General features: G+C 38.7%; 1 protein-coding gene across 4 annotated transcripts in view; it reads left to right on the top strand.

Moving 5' to 3' along the window:
* Positions 1-16,783, top strand: part of afap1l1a (actin filament associated protein 1-like 1a) — a 29,676-nt gene that overhangs the window by 6,826 nt on the left and 6,067 nt on the right. For 3 of the 4 annotated variants that reach the window (XM_016454876.1, XM_016454874.1, XM_016454873.1), the window contains exons 1-11: positions 6,329-6,364; positions 11,940-12,065; positions 12,596-12,679; positions 12,773-12,861; positions 13,449-13,560; positions 14,225-14,323; positions 14,402-14,610; positions 14,705-14,884; positions 15,076-15,159; positions 15,439-15,517; positions 16,415-16,564. In XM_016454876.1, coding sequence (XP_016310362.1) covers positions 6,331-6,364; positions 11,940-12,065; positions 12,596-12,679; positions 12,773-12,861; positions 13,449-13,560; positions 14,225-14,323; positions 14,402-14,610; positions 14,705-14,884; positions 15,076-15,159; positions 15,439-15,517; positions 16,415-16,564 — 1,246 coding nt within the window. In that variant the 5' untranslated portion in view covers positions 6,329-6,330. Of the gene's footprint in view, positions 1-6,328; positions 6,365-11,939; positions 12,066-12,595; positions 12,680-12,772; positions 12,862-13,448; positions 13,561-14,224; positions 14,324-14,401; positions 14,611-14,704; positions 14,885-15,075; positions 15,160-15,438; positions 15,518-16,414; positions 16,565-16,783 lie in introns of those variants that run through there. The other variant, XM_016454875.1, reaches the window with a different exon arrangement.

Here is a 16,783-nt window from a genome sequence, read left to right as displayed (position 1 = left end):
TATTGTATATATATATATACAGATCACTCTACGCCATTAGTGTCCTCAATGAGTGTTTTGAAGGCTCTGGAGTGTGGAAGATTGTTTTTCTCGAAGCTATGTATCCATGTTTGGATGTTCTTTAGTGTGAACCGGCCAGGAGAATTCTGGTGTTAATGTTTCTGTATATGAAAAGCAATAATTGCATTTTGACATAACTGGTCTATGAACAAAACAGAAGAGTTTACATTTGAGTTTTCTAGATAGAAAAATACATTAAGGGATTGCTGAAAGCTTCCAAAACGAGAGATTGCGAGTAAGTGAGTGCAGCTTTTCCTTCAACTGGAAATCAGCTTTATGACTGTGCGCTGCTTCATTTTATGATGACCTAAAGCATGTTCTCATCTATCATAAAGCAGCAGGAGTGACATGTAATTTCCCTTTTTCCACACAAATGTGCTCAGGTTTTAATACTGTATATGAGTCAGATCTCAGAGAGAATTATAGGCTAAGCTGTTCCACATGTTCACCTGCTATCACAGTTACTATGCAAAAATACCAATTTTAGAAGAGTTAAAATAGTTTTGAATGAAGTGATTGCTTTTGCAAGATATGCGTGACGTTTTTGTGTGTGTGTGTGTGTGTGTGTGTGTGTGTGTGTGTTTGTGGTTTAAGATGCAGTGATAAGGGGAAGTGTAGGATTTTCTTATTTAGTTCTATATTGTAGATATTGTAGTTTCAGATACGGGAAGTTAAAGGGATAGTTCACCCCAAAAATTCTTTATTCAACCTTGTGTTGTTCCAAACCTGTTTGACTTAATTTCTTTGGTAGAACAGTAGAACATTAAAGAAGATTTTGAGAAATCTCTCTGGGTTTTTTTTTTTTTGTCCAAGCATTGGAAATCAGTGGTCACCAAAAATGTTTGGTTACCAACATTCTTCAAAATATCTCTGTTTGTGTTACACAGAAGACAGAAAGTCATACAGGTTTGGAACAACATGAGGTTGAGTAAATGATGACAGAGTTTTTATTTTAGGGTGAACTATCCCTTTGAGATTTATTGTGTTTTTCCTGTTTCAGCTTAATGTGAAGAGACAACTAGAAGTAAGTCATTCGGTTGATTTCCCAGAGTGTAAACTATGTGAATCTGTTTGTTTGAGCAATCTGACATGTTCTTGCTCAACCGATAGACTGAGTTTAGGGCTGGACTTCCTATTTTGTCAACAATGGCCTGTTCATAAAAGAAATAATGATGACTGATTCATTCACAAATACATTTTGGAGTCAGATCTTTTCATTGAATCATTTGATCTGTTGTACAAAACCAATCTGAATGATTTTTTTCATGGATCCAACAGATTAGGTTCTCAAGCTGGTCTCACTGAATTAAAGTTGGCGTGAAATGAAAATTCCCGTCTATTTTCTTGTCATGTTACTGTTGTTATTGTAAATGGTTCATCTATGAATGTATATATATATATGTTTGTTTGTTATTGTTTGTTACACTTTATTGCTCAGCCTCAGCTGAAAATTAGTCTTTGGTCTCGCTTAACATTCAACAGTGACAATACAATCCACATATCACATCAAATAAATATTTAATACATTCATCCCTCCTGCATGAAAACACTGCAGTCCTAGCCTTTGTTCAAGAGACTTATAGCATATGATACAAAGGTATGTAAAATATGTCATTTAAAAAATTGACCTTCATTTTTCTGATGAATGTATGCAGGACTTCCAGTAATTTTGTCCACTTAAACCCTGTCCAATAGATAGAACCAAGTCCTGTCCTACATTTTTTCTTTGTTGATAATCCATTACACTCAGATTTGCGTCACAATATAAAAGAACAGATCTGTCACTGCTTCTGTTTCATCTTAGCTTTAAATATCCAGTCAAAAATGACTTCCATTTCAAGACTTCAGAAGAGTTGGAATATAGTGATAAAGATATATTCTACTTTTATGATTTACTACTATCCAACCTGGATAAGAAGTTGTATATAAATGCAAATAGTGATGAGCAAAATACTGTCTTAGAAATAGATTTAATATCACATCTCGCTCTGTTGTCTTGTTGAAATTTGTTCCAGTCGTAACATAATCAAATCTAATATTTGATTAACATAATATAACGTAACATAATGCCTTTCATCACTATAGCCCATGCCACACTTTTTTTTTGTTTTATTTTGACTGAGAGAAACATTTTAGTACGTGTTAACAGATGTTTGACTGTTGACAAGCACTGTAACTGTACTTATCAGACACTGTAATTTGTGTCATGCACCCAAATATGTGCTTCCTACCACGGCGTCCCATCAGACCAGAGGCGTCTCATGCAAACATTAATATTCCAAGGTGTCCAAACAAATGAGGTTTTGTGTTTGTTATCTCTCATTGTGGGAATTCTAGTGTGACATCATCACTCGCTCCCTTCCCCTGTGGAGCTTTGAACGCTGATGATCTGAGTATGCCTGGAATTCTGAGGGAGATTTTTGTTGCTGCATGTGGCTAGATGAGGATCGCTGATGTTAGTATCATTTCAGCTGGATCAAGATAAGATTGTTCACTCCTTCACCTTTATGAGTCACAGCGATGTTCATGATGTCCTGCACATTCCAGTGACAACCTGTCTACTGTTATGGATTCTTATGTTATGAACAAGAATTGATAGATTTGATGATTTCGATTTGAGACCTCACAGTACCTATCTCCTCTGAGCCATGCAGGGCGGCACGTCAGATCGGTGGGGTAAATAAAACATCCTGAAACAGCCCAAACATCTGTTGCACCACAGGATATTCATATTTGAGGACAGTTGGGTGGTTTATGTTGGAAGGGCCTCTCTTTCTGTTGACTTTGGGAGCATTTTGCCTCTGTCTTCTCACAAAACTGATATGAGGTTACGCTATATTTGAGAGTGAATGTGAGGCCTTCTCGTAATGCCCTCCAGCTTATGTTATTTATCATGGAAGAATTGTTGCTCTTGGAGTTTCGATGTTGTATTCCTGCGTGTGCTGTGTGTGTTGGCTAATGTATTTACAACCAGATTTGTTTTCAGTGTGACAGTAAGGGCTCTACGTGTGTGTCTTTCAAAAGGTCAAAGGTCAGAGTGCTCCGTCACTGTATTGTTGTCGCTTGTATCTCAGCCAGACGAGTGTCTGCGGAGTTCGGTCAGACCGTGTCACTGGGTGTGAGCGATGATCTGATCTAATCTGGCTTCTCTGAGAAACTATGTTTCAATGTGATATACAGAACATAACAAAGCCACATAACTCTGCTAAAGACTTTGTCACTTACATAAAATTCACAACATGATTGCTTGAAGAAAATGTAAAGGGTGCCTGTATGTGAAAAAGTTGCTACTGTGATGATAAGGTGTCTTGGTTGGTTGGCTGCTAAGGTTTTATTATTCACTATCGTCAGAGCCGATCCTAGACTTCTGGGGGCCCTACGCAAAACTGTGTCGGTGGGGTGGGGTGGGAGGGGCCTGGGGTTATGAATGAATGAAAAGCCTTTGTCTGCTTGAGAAACAGTGTCTCTTCAGCGGCTCGCTACGCTTTCAACTCGTTTTTTTTTTGTCTCGAGTAAGACACTGTATGACATTCAAGTTACATGATTTGACTGATTTTTACGTAGAAAGGGTGACGGCGCACCGCATTAAAAGAAATTACATAAGCGGTTTTCATAACCGCTGGCCAGATTCAAAAACGAAACTAAAATTAAATAATCTTTGAGAGCAAGAGGGACCCCTGGTGTTTCAGGGGCCCTACGCAGCTTGCGTGCTTTGCGTATAGGGAGGATCGGCTCTGATTATCGTTATAATTTATTTTGGTAGTACAAATTGTGAGTAACAAGTTATGCACAAAAATGTGAAGTTTGTTTAATAGTTGTTCTGAGTATGTGGCCATATTTATACCTGATATTACTATCCATATAGGGGATTGTGTTAGATTTTACACAAAAAAAAAAATTATGCGTTTCTAGCTCGCTCTACTCTGGTTTCAGTGGTTTTGGATTTCAACACGTTTTGACCCATGTTTGTACACTTATTTAGCACTGACCACTTAATACCAGATGTAAACAGGGCCATAGTAGTATTGATGCTTGCCTTTGCAAACACCAAAACATTTAAATGCTGAGAAGGATGATTATATAGAGAGCTGAATCAACAGAACTGTTTTTAATGAGCAAACTTAAGTGCAATAATTGTGGTTTGAATGTATCTGATAACTTTAAGTGCAGACAAACGGCTTCTCTTGTCTCGACCATCTCTTATTTCCAGTTCCAGGCTGTCTAGAAAAGTTTAACAACACAAACCTTCAGCTTCTCATTTGTCTCGCAAGACATAACATGCCCTCAGGAACTGTCAACTGGGAAATGACAGAAAAGTGTCCGCTTTCATTGGTGCGGCGATAGAACTGCTGATACGAGCTGCTTATCTGCACAGAAGTGTGTCTGTTTGATGAAACGTGTGTGTGTGTGTGTGTGTGTGAGTGGGTTTTTGAGATATTCAGCATGTCAGATCCTATCGAGTGGTCTTAGGGTTTGCCTGTAGCTTAGAGTAACGTCACTGTGAACATGTGCTGATGTGTGCCTGTGCATGTCGGCACCTGACTCCTCTCTGGATGGGTGAACACAATGAAGTGAACTAGACTCCCACCTCTTCACTTGAGCACACCGGCAGAATGGCTCCTTTGTGCAAAACTACAGTCTCTAGGGGCACTGTAACATAACGTAGGGAGTAAGATACACTCTGTACACAGAAGAGACTGCGGGCAGACAGTGCAGATCAACAGATACAAATCAGAGATATCTCTTAGGGTTACATAAGGCAGGTTTGCCCATAGGAAAGAAAATTGAATGAGAAAACATGAGAAGGTGATGTGTGTTCATTTTTGATATTAAAATACTTTCTCTATCCCAGTTTAATGTGCTTAAAAAAAATAAAGACTTTAGTTTATGAATTCATTTAAAGAAATTTAATAAACCAAGTGTTTCATTCATCTTGAAAATAAAATAATATATAATTAACTATATATACTGTATATACAGCTCTGGAAAAATTAAGAGACCACTTGATTTCCCTTCACTTGATTAACGATTTATAGTTATGTGTTTTAGTCAAATGTAATTTTTGTTTTATTCTGTAAACTACTGATGACATTTACAAATTTAAAAAAAAAACTGAAATGACAATTGGTCAAAATAACAAAAAGATACCGTGTTTTCAGATATGTTTAAATTCATTTTTAGACAACACATTACCAATGTTAGAAATTGAAGAGTTAAGAAATCAATATTTGGTGGAATAAACCTGATTTTCAATCACAACAAATGAAAACATTTGTTATTTTGAACAATTATCTAAATGACAAAATTTTTATTTGAAATTTGAAAAAATTGTTATCAGACTAAAAAAATCTAATAAATCCAGAGAAACTGTTCATTTTCAAGTGGTCTCTTAATTTTCTCCAAAGCTGTATTTATTATTATTATTATTATTATCATTATTATTACATAATGTAATATTATAATTTCTTGGTACTCCTATGCGAGACATTTGTAAGGAAGCTATTCACAGATTTTCTCCAAAACGGTAATTGTCAAAACCAACCAACCCTATAAAGCAACTTTGTCTCAACTAATAATGTGAGTTTTGTGCAGGACTAAGCCAATCTATTTTTGACCAGTTTCAGATGGGAAAGTATTTTAAAACCTGTTTGAAAAAGGTAATTGTTGCTGCAACTTAGTGCTGGAAAAAGTAACACTTCAAATGTTATTGTGTTTGCTAAAGAAAGTGCAATGAGATTAAAAGGCAAATGCTTTTCAGTTTTTTTCTCCTGAGGAAAAACCTTAATTCACATGTTTCTAACTGGTCAGGTTTGACAGTATACCTTCACTCTGCAAAACTGTCCTCCGAGAAGTCATCTTTGGTTTAAGGGGATATTTTCCAGAGCTGACATTGATCTGTATAAACTGGCATGAGAGACTGTTGATCTTCATACTCTCCCCTGCGGGGGAGGGATGTGTGTATGTACTCAAAGCCTGTCCCAGGTGGTATAGGACCCCTCCAGATTAGATCAGGACTGGGTGCCTCCCCTTACTTCACACACACAGTCATCAGTGAGCACCCCACCCCCAGACACACACCAACAGACCAGAAACTGAGGATAAATTCCCCTGCTATCCCTCAGTGACTTTTAATCTGGACACCGGAAAGAAAGTGATAAATGTGAAGGTAATACACCTTGAATGGATCAGTTCATCAGCTGATTCCACCATTCTGGATTGCTGTGACTTGTTCAGGAACAACTGTATGACTCTCTACATCTAGGAAAAGAGATGGTGGGCCTGGCTGTCTCAGCAGCTGTTTCTGGTAGGTGTTTTGTTACTCGCATGTTTGTCTTTTTTTTCATTGGGAACTAGATAATTGTATTGTAACAGTTCTCACATTGGTCTGAATGATTTCTGTAGAGGGTAAAGTGAAACGTATTAATTAGTTTTAGTTAAATCTAGTCGTTCCAACTTGAATTAAGCATCATAAATGTGTAAATCTGTAGCTGTATTTAGTTAGTTCAGACATTTTAGTTGTTGAGTTTGTGTATTGCTTTATGAGTAAATCTATATAGTAGCTTCGCACTCATAAAATTCAAACTGTACAAGTTTAAACAGGTGTTGTTTTTGTTGTCTAAGCAAAATACGCTTGTAAAAAAAGATCTCACCAAGGTGTTTAGAACTTTCTTGAGGAGCGCTGTGGCTTTCACAACTGACATACATTACTATCTCTGGTAGGCATCTTAAAGCTCTTTGGCTGCACTTTTAATGAGGTGAGGAATGTTTTCTCGTTTTGCGGCAATGTGTGAGGTGCTGAGTGCTAAAGTGTAACAGTTCTCACATTGGTCTGAATGATTTCTGTAGAGGGTAAAGTGAAACGTATTAATTAGTTTTAGTTAAATCTAGTCGTTCCAACTTGAATTAAGCATCATAAATGTGTAAATCTGTAGCTGTATTTAGTTAGTTCAGACATTTTAGTTGTTGAGTTTGTGTATTGCTTTATGAGTAAATCTATATAGTAGCTTCGCACTCATAAAATTCAAACTGTACAAGTTTAAACAGGTGTTGTTTTTGTTGTCTAAGCAAAATACGCTTGTAAAAAAAGATCTCACCAAGGTGTTTAGAACTTTCTTGAGGAGCGCTGTGGCTTTCACAACTGACATACATTACTATCTCTGGTAGGCATCTTAAAGCTCTTTGGCTGCACTTTTAATGAGGTGAGGAATGTTTCCTCGCTTTGCGGCAATGTGTGAGGTGCTGAGTGCTAAAGCACTGGTGCAGTTCTGGGAAAACGCCCCATTGTCCTCTAAAAACAGCTTTCAACACCAACTTTACATTCCTCAACATGGCTTTTAGCTTATGTTGAAACAATACGACTGTCAGTAAAGTGCTTTCAAGTGAGTGAGAAAGACAGATAGATTATCAAACCTGATTTGCCTGCGAGATCTCGCAGACAAAGGTGAAAACATCTTGCAAGGGGTCGATCCAAAAGAAAGCAACAAACACCCCTTCAAGAGAACCTGCAGGTTAACTGGATTCGACTTTGAGCGCCGGTCTGTGTTCCCATTATGCTGTTTTGATGTGGTATTATCAGAGAGGGCCACATGCGAGGCTCTCTGGAGGAGAATGGGAACATAGCCCCGTGTTGTGCTTGGCTTTGGAAATGACCCTCCACAGGTGCAGCTCAAGATAAAGAGAAGCGCAAATGTGTTTGATCTCATGTAAGAGTGTATCTCTGTAGGAATCATATATGCTTCATTGTGCTCATGTTGTTTTAAGCTTGTCCTAACGGCCCTCTGAATACTTTTTGTTTATTATATTATGATTTCTAAATCTTTTTTGTAACCTCACCTTACCTGACTCTTGTCATCTTAATGGGAAATACACCAAAACAAAGTAAATGCTGCACATATATTTCAATTACAGCATGATTTTGCAGTTTTTTGCGTATGTCGTTGTAGAACAAATGATGGCATTTTAGTTCAATAAAACTAAACTTGGTTTTTTTAGCTAAGTTTACCACTTTTCCCAGTTAGCTTGACTAGCAGCATACGTTATGTTTTGGAAGCAGGTCCTCTGCATGTAATGCTGTTGTGCTCGTGTCTATACTTGGCTTAACTAGCAAGACTACATTGCTTAACTAGCTTCATCGGAAATATCAGTAACACGTTACAATAAATTTTTTTTTTTTTTTGTTTGTTTTAACAACTTTTTTAATTCATGTTTGTTCATTATATAACTAATGCTAATTTATGGAAAGTAAACTGTATTAGGAAATGTAGAAATTAAGATCGATTAATAAATGATGTAAACGTATTGTTTATTTTTAGTTATGTTTTAGTATATGTAGAAATTAACATTATTAAGAAGTGCTGTAAAAATGTTCAAAGCTATTGCATTAATATTAACAAACTGAATCTTATTGTAAAATAATATCACTGTCAGAAAATAGGTACAAAAGCTGTCATTGGGGTGGTACATTTTCAAAAGATACAACTTTGTACCATTAAGGTACTAATATGTATACTTTAGGTACTAATATGCACCTTTAAGGTACTTATTTGCACCCATTAGTAAATAAGGTACAAAGTTATACCTTTTGAAAGTGTACCACCCTAGTGACAGCTTTTGTACCTTTTTTCCTGCCTGAAGCATACAATTCTACCCGTAAACAAGTGTTTCTTTTCTTTAATGAAGCCTATTCTGTAATTCTTTGTCACTTCAGTTACTATTAGATCATCAGCTTGGCTTACACAAGACTCAAGCTTATATGCACAGCTAACACATTTACTATGCTGATACTTCACACTGCCCTGAATGGCTTGTGTTACTCCATACAGCTGGTTTTAACACTTAATTCTTTAACACTAAATAATTTGCCAAGACGGCACATGTAGCATATTTTGGACACTTGCAAACACTGTGCCACTTTAGTTGCTACCCAACTGAGCCTCCTGGAGAAGGTCATGTTAAGGGGAAAAACGCAAAGTTAAACTCAGGCGTTTTGTGATCACAGGGGCCTTGTGTCAACAAGTCTGAATAGAGAAACACTCAGACTTACACACCGGTGGGAGTGACTGTACGGCAGCTGGGGACACACGATGAAAGGAAGTGAGATTTTTTGTAGTACATTAGTCAGTAACAAAGGTTCTGCAACTGTGGTGAATCTAAGAAGAAGAAAAAACACTCTTGTCAAAGCAGCAGTATGCTGACCCAAATTTCAGATGAGTCATTTCTGTACATGTGGGTGTAAGAATGTGTTTGTGTGAATTTGAGTATTTGCTTTTAAACTCCTCACCTTCCCCATGAGATGTGATGCTGAAGCTTTTTGACATTTTCTGGACCACAGCACAATCTGACTAGAAGCACATTATTCATTAGGTTTTTCATGGGGATGTGGAAGAGGGTGGTGGCCGTTTGAGTGAAGCACGGAAAAATAGAGAGAGCCGAGAGGCTGAAATAACTCTTCTCAAACCATACTATCACACATTTTTCTATACTTGAAAAATCCTGAACGTGTTTATGTCACAATATCTTACACCGTTTGGACCAGCTTCCAAGATTGCCATTGCGGATCTTCTACAGGAACATGCTGGTAAAGAGTGTAGCCATGGTAAACCAGCATGAATGTGCAGAAAAACAGATATATCTATTACTGGAAAACAGATGATTTGAACAGGGGTGAGAATTAGGCCAAACAATATAGTATTTATATCTGGCTCACGATACGGTAATATTGCAGTTCTGTAATTTAGTGTGTAATTATTAAAAACTATGATACAATGATTCTTGTCTCCTTAAAAATGTGTGAAATGTTTCTTGAGCAACGATTGTCCATATTAGAATGATTTCTGAAGAATCATGTGACACTGAAGACTGGAGCAATGGCTGCTGAAAATTCAGCTTTCCATCACAGGAATACATTACATTTTAAAATATATTCAAATAGAGAAAGATATTTTAAATTGTAATAATATTTCACAATATTACAGTTTTTTTCTGCATTTCTGATCAAATAAATGCAGCCTTGAGACCCCAAACTTTTGAACGAGAGTATATTTAATATCATTAGCTCATTCTAAGATTCATTCTGGTCGCATTTTAGTTGAATTTCCATCCATCCAATCATATATTTTTTTTGTCACTTCAGCATTTTCTCTCTCTACTTTTGAAGGAATTCCATATACTAATACATTACTCGTGGAGTATCTGACAGCTGAAGTTGATCTGAGTCTTGACCCACCACACCTGTTAATATATTGAGCCCAGAGGCCCTGAGGTGGATACTTTGGCTCAGCTGACCCTCTGTCCAAGCCAGATTGTCCAGCTGTGTGATGGACATGGATGTTCAGCCCTGTTCACACTCCCTCTCCCTCTCCCTCCAGCCTTCTGCTCGTGATCAGTGTGGTCGCAGTGCTGACCATGAGCTCGTATCCACTGGGACAGGAGGTGTTCACATGGCTTGATTACTTTCTTTGAACAAAACAGTCAGATTCCTTCCAAATCAGCAAACCTCCTGCCTGGGCACACAGTGCCTAGGATCGCTGACAAATATGCTTTTTATTGTTTCATGCTGTCTTTGTTTTCATCCTTCAAAACATACTTGCAGTCCAGGTTTTTGGTTACATGTTTTTACTAATTTGCTGACCGTGCATTTGCTCAAACTCAAACACTCAGCATTAGTAGTAGCGGATCATTAGTAATGGGTTTGGAAGAGAAAATCTGGTTTAGCTGGTGCGTGACACTGTGTGAGCTTCAGTTTGTGGGCGGCAGTATCTGTTGAGATATCCTAGGGATGTCAGCCCGCCTCCTTCAGATTAAAACATGCAGGCTCACAGCAATGTCATTGAGTCCTTCTATGCATAATCTAGACATAAGAGACCAGGGGTTAACCCGCTGTCTTAACTTGTCTTGAGGGAGCTTAGATGTCAGACTTTGAATGTATTTATTGGGCTTGGACCCTCCTCTGATGCTCGCTGTGAGCTTGCTAGGTGGGATGGGAAGCTCGCCACAGATCAGAAGGTACGTCTTTGACTCTACACAGGGGTTTCTGGTTTCTCCAGCAGGGCGGTTTTCGTCCCACAGAGACCTGGAAGAGAGCTTGAGAGTCCCAGCATGAAGTTTTGAGCTCCAAACCTGTTCCAATGTATAATTCTTCTGACCCGTCATCATCCCCTATGCCCATAACTCATATTGTCTGCTGACATGTGTGTCCATACTGAAGACACTCTGTGGAATATAATGTTACAAAGAACCATGCATCAAGATCCTTTCTGATTCAGTCATATTAGCTTTACAAGCTTTTGAAAGTCAGAGACGGAGGATTAATGATGAAAATCCGAGTTGATCTTAAGCCCGCTATCCTCTCTCCTCAAAAGTGTCAATGAGTGCCCACGATCAAGAAACATAAAAATCTTTTGAAAATCTAGGGTTAGGGTCACAAAGTTCTTAAGGTTGCATATTGTTATTTAAAAAAAAAAAAAAAAGATTTTTCTTTTTTAATTTATGCTCCCCCAAAAAAAAAAAAAAAAATTTTTTTTTTTTAATTTTTGTTCCCCCAAAAAAAAAAAAAAAGATTTTTCTTTTTTAATTTATACTCCACCAAAAAAAAAAAAAAAAATTAATTTTAATTAAAAAATAAAAACATGATTATATTAAACGATGTGTAGTCAAGTCATTTTATGTGTGAATTTTAATGTATTTTTGAAAACATAACAAATAGGACATACATGATTATCACGTCTTTGACCAAAATCTCTGCAACTGACACTTGTTTTCGTTTACTTATTCATGCTGACGGGTTGATGGTTGGTCTTATTGATCTGTTGTTTTGACAAACACTTACAGTTGTATAGTCTGGTCTCTATCGACCTCTAACCCTGAGCTTTGACCTTCAGCGATGGAGCTCTTGGTGACCGAGTTGAATGTGCTGTTGAAGCTGTTGGACCATGAGACCCTGAGCTGTGCTACAGAAGAGAAGAAAACAGCTGTGAAGAACCTTCTCAGACAACTTCAGCCCTCAGGTAAATATTGAAAATCATTGTCTGATAGTTATTATCTGGTCCAAACTGGGTTTAGTGGTTGAACCACCAGCTGGTAGACCATGTATGTCCAGTGATGTTCCTGGAAAGCCACCTTCTTGCAGAGTTGAACTAAATTACTAATTAAACATTCCTTCCCCCCTTCCTTCCTCCAAGAGCAAGATTGTAGACCAGTTTGGTCAGCTTAATTAGATCTGGTAGAGCACCTTGGATAAGCCTGTTAGGCCCCGTGGTCTCATCAGATTGACAACATTGAGCTATGAACTGTTTTGTTCCAGCAGAGAACTGCACAAAAATCGCAAATTAAACACCAGTCTGACAGAGAACTAATAGAAAAATATGCTTGAGACAATTTAGACAGAAAAAACACTTGGACCAGAAAGTGACAAGACCAGAGGGATAAACATCAGCTTAATGAGGCCTTGTTTTTCTCATAAATGAGACTGAAAAAGCTTTTGGCAGTTGTCCTACGTACATGTGCTTTTTTCTTTTCTCATACTTGTTCTTTGCAGTCACTGGAAAAGACTATATGTACATGAACACCTCAGTATACAGAAACGGAACCAGCTTTGTCGAATCCCTTTTTGATACATTCGGTAAGTTGAGAATATCTATGAGACTTACATCTCTCAACATCCTCCAATATTTTGGAATATTACACTCATAAATGTGTTTTCACATTTTTACAGATTGTGACCTAGGGGACCTGAAAGTTGAAATGGAGGATCAGAAGAAAGAGCCAGAGACAAAACACACCGACCACACTGTCCCCAAACCAGTAAGAAATCTTCTCTCAGAGGATTACCCTTAATGCTCTGCTCCTTAGACCTAACGCTAATATATAGTGCATCCTTAACCCTGATGTCAGTGTGTAATAAGGGCTGTGCTCTGCAATGGTGAGATATGGCAGGAAGATTAATCATGCTGCAGTGAAACCTGCACTTCTCTTTCCAGCTGCATTGCACTTTCAGAGCCAGGCTGTTATCTTAAAGTCACATCACCGCCAGCCCTTCACTAAGGTCCCCATAGATCCTATCCGTTATTAAGAGAGCGCACTCTTCCAGCGGTCAGATTTTTCATTGTGTGTATCAGTGTGTCTGTGTGTCATTATTAGCACAATAGTCCTCGATAGCCAGTATCTGATGTATTTCTCAGCCGTCATCCATGTGGCATGTGGGTTTGGCTTTTGATTGGATGCAGCGGTCACACATAATTTGTTATTGGGTTAACTTGCCGAGTGGTGGAACGGAGCCACATAGCTTTGCGATATTGAGGACTCACTGAAAAGCAGATGTTAAGTGTGAATTAATGTGATGGGGCAGACAGATGGAGTAAGTCATCGTTTGCCACATTTTTTTGGACCAGAGCACAGCGGATTCGCCTCCCCCCCTGCCCAACACACCACCTCCAGAGGATTACTATGAAGAAGCCGTTCCACTCAGCCCTGGAAAGATGCCAGAATATATCACCAGCCGCAGTGAGTCTTGTTGCTGTATGTCTGTTGCCTGGAAAACATGGCATTGTCTATATAAATTCCTATAGATAATATAACTTGGAGAGTGATGTTACAACTTTGTGTTCTTGCAAGAGTCAGAGTGTTGACGACAGATCTTCACACTATATACATGAACCACTTGAATTCAAAGTGAATAGCAGTTTTTAACCCATTTGCTTCCTTAATGGGACACATTTTCAGATGAAACCGTATATTCAAAAAGGAAAAATCCTAATGAAGAAGTCAGTTCCTAATGAATTTTATTCCTTAGGAATTGCCTGGATTGCGGAAAAAAATAAAAGTTGAGTGTTTTTATGCTTCGAATAAAGCAATAGCAGTTTAATAATGATGCTAAAAGAAGACTTTGCATTTGCATTGCAATTCAGCGAGAAGATAAGAGATCACACATCTAAATTTCACTTCACAGAGGATTGCCAATTAGTTCATGCACATTGCCATGCAACCTTTTGGCAAAGGCTTTTACTTCGTCTTAATGTCCTTCCTCAAAGCCAGCTTTTTTATTTGCACTGTAGGTAAAAAGAACTCTTTAAATGTGAAAATTGTTTGCAAAAATTGGGGAGAGGATGTTATACATGTTTTTTTCACAATATATTGTGCCCATTATGCATCTCTCTTATATCTACAGGCAGCTCCAGTCCTCCTAATTCCATTGAAGATGGATATTATGAAGATGCTGAGAACAATTACCCAACAACTCAAGTGAATGGACAACGCAAAAACTCCTGTAAGCGGGAGAACCCTGATACTATAAATAGCGATGTCATGTCTCAGTAGTATTAGTATGTCATTACTCCTCCTGCAGATAATGACTCGGATGCCTTAAGCAGTTCTTATGAGTCATATGATGAGGAAGAGGAAGAGAAAGGCCATCGTTTGACACACCAGTGGCCCTCAGAGGAGAACTCTATGGCCCCGGTGAGAGACTGCCATATCTGTGCCTTCCTGCTGAGGAAAAAACGCTTCGGCCAGTGGGCCAAACAACTCACTGTCATCCGCGAGAACAGACTCCAGGTGAGCTGCCAAAAGCCCTAAGGGATAAAAATGAGCCTTAATTTTTCTTGATGTTATGAATGATACATGGAAACCTCTGAATATTGTTTTATAGTGCTATAAAAGCTCTAAAGACCAGTCACCCTACACTGACATACCACTCAGCCTGTGCACCGTCATCTACGTGCCCAAAGATGGCCGGAGGAAGAAGCACGAGCTCCGATTCTCTCTTCCTGGTGGAGAGGCGCTGGTGTTAGCTATGCAGAGCAAGGAGCAGGCCGAGAAATGGCTCCAAGTAAACACAGTCCCTCGCTCGCACACTTGGATATCCATCCATTATACGTACACACAATAGATGTATCCTGCTGCCAGAAACAATATTGCACAAGAGGAAAATAGCTTTTGCAAAAGGGACCCCCTGTGTGATGGACTATGTTTACACTTGTAGGGAACCACTGATGTGTGTGTATCTTTGTGTGATTGCAGGTGCTGCGTGATGTTACAGGTCAGGGGAATGGGTTGGACAGCCCATCTTCTCCCATGATTCCTAGGAAGATTGAACTGGATAAGGTGGGATTCCAGCACACATTTGTCTCATTCATGACTCCTGTGCATCTCATCTTCATTACTGACATATAAAGCGTGCCAATGATAGATTGGAGGAACTTTTGGGGATATGCTTTTTGTAAAAGGTGGTCTCATTGTGACTAGAGTTGGTTAGGAAAATAATTCTGTTACACGTAAGACGAATACCTCATGACCTTTTCCTTGCAAAAAAATAATTTTAAAATCATATTATTGCCAATTGTACATGTCCAAAACCTTGTTAAGTACTTTTTGTCCCTGTAGTGGTGCTCTTCAGAGAAGCAAACCTCAGATTCTGACAGTATGCCAAGTGGAGAAAGTGCTCGCGATGGACGGGAAAATGGTGAGATCTTCAGTTTATTCTTCTCTGATTACACCTTTGACTTTGATTTATTTTCAGGGTTTTTTTCTAACCTGACTTACAGTTCTTCTGTCTTTCTCATTACTAGTAGTTTACTCCAAAGTACAAAGTCAAGTAAAAGTATTCATCCTGCAGTGTTTTTGTTAAACATATGAACTGCATAGCAGCACCCTGGATACCACCCAAAACACACTAGCAAACACATAGCAATGTGAATAACCACCCAGAACACCTTAGCAGCTGCGTAGCAACACCCTGGCAACCACCCAAAACACCCTAGCAACACAGGACACACATTAAAAACCACTCAGAACACCTAATCAACAACACAACAACTCAGAAAGCCTTAGAAACCACAAAGCAACTCCTTCACTGCGAGAAAAAAAATACCCAACACCTTAGAATCTGCATAGCAACACCCTGGCAACCACATAGCACCATATTAAAAACTACTCAGAGCACCTCATCAACAACACAACAACTCAGAAAGCCTTAGAAACCACAAAGCAACTCCCTCACACCCATAACCCCTTAAAAACTGCATAGCAACACCCTCGCAACGAACGACTCAAAAAATCAATATCATTGGCAAGTTTTTAGTTGCAAGAAACACTCACAATTCCTTCTGAATGTAAAAATCTTGTTTCTCTCTTTCCCTCCCTTTCTCTCTCTCACGCATCTTTTTTTTCCTGAGCTTTGTCACAGGTGCTCTATTAACAAGCAGGAAATCTTTATGCAGGATGTGGATTGTTTGTGATTATCATTGCTTGGACCAGTGAAAGTCTTTATTAGCTTTGGCCTAATTCCAGCAGATTGTGTGTCTGTAGACCACACATATCTTACATTTATTTCATTGACCCATCAAACGTGTGTTTACAGGTAAACCCAAGCGAGGTGCACTGTCAGAGCTAACGGGCACCGTAAGCCGAGCTGCAGGAAGAAAGATCACAAGAATTATCAGTTTCTCCAAAAGAAAGCCTCCACTGCCAGGAGACGCCCGCATGTCACTCGACCAGGATCCTCGGTGTGGTAGGAGACCCATCTTTCTCTTTCGTCTCCCTTTCTCTTTCTCAGATTACAATACCCATGACTCTCTCCACCTGTTATTTTCAACTTCTCTTTCTTAGCCTTTAATGTCAGACAGTGAAGTGGAATAAATCTACACCATGAAACAGGTGGGCGTACTGTAATAATTGCTGTAATTCTTTGTGTGTTTGTGTGTGTGTGTGTGTGTGTGTGTGTGTGTGT

This window comes from Sinocyclocheilus anshuiensis, unplaced genomic scaffold (genome assembly GCF_001515605.1).
Source record: "Sinocyclocheilus anshuiensis isolate Anshui unplaced genomic scaffold, SAMN03320099.WGS_v1.1 scaffold111, whole genome shotgun sequence".
Taxonomy (NCBI): Eukaryota; Metazoa; Chordata; class Actinopteri; order Cypriniformes; family Cyprinidae; genus Sinocyclocheilus; species Sinocyclocheilus anshuiensis.
This window is presented reverse-complemented; position numbering and strand designations above follow the sequence as displayed.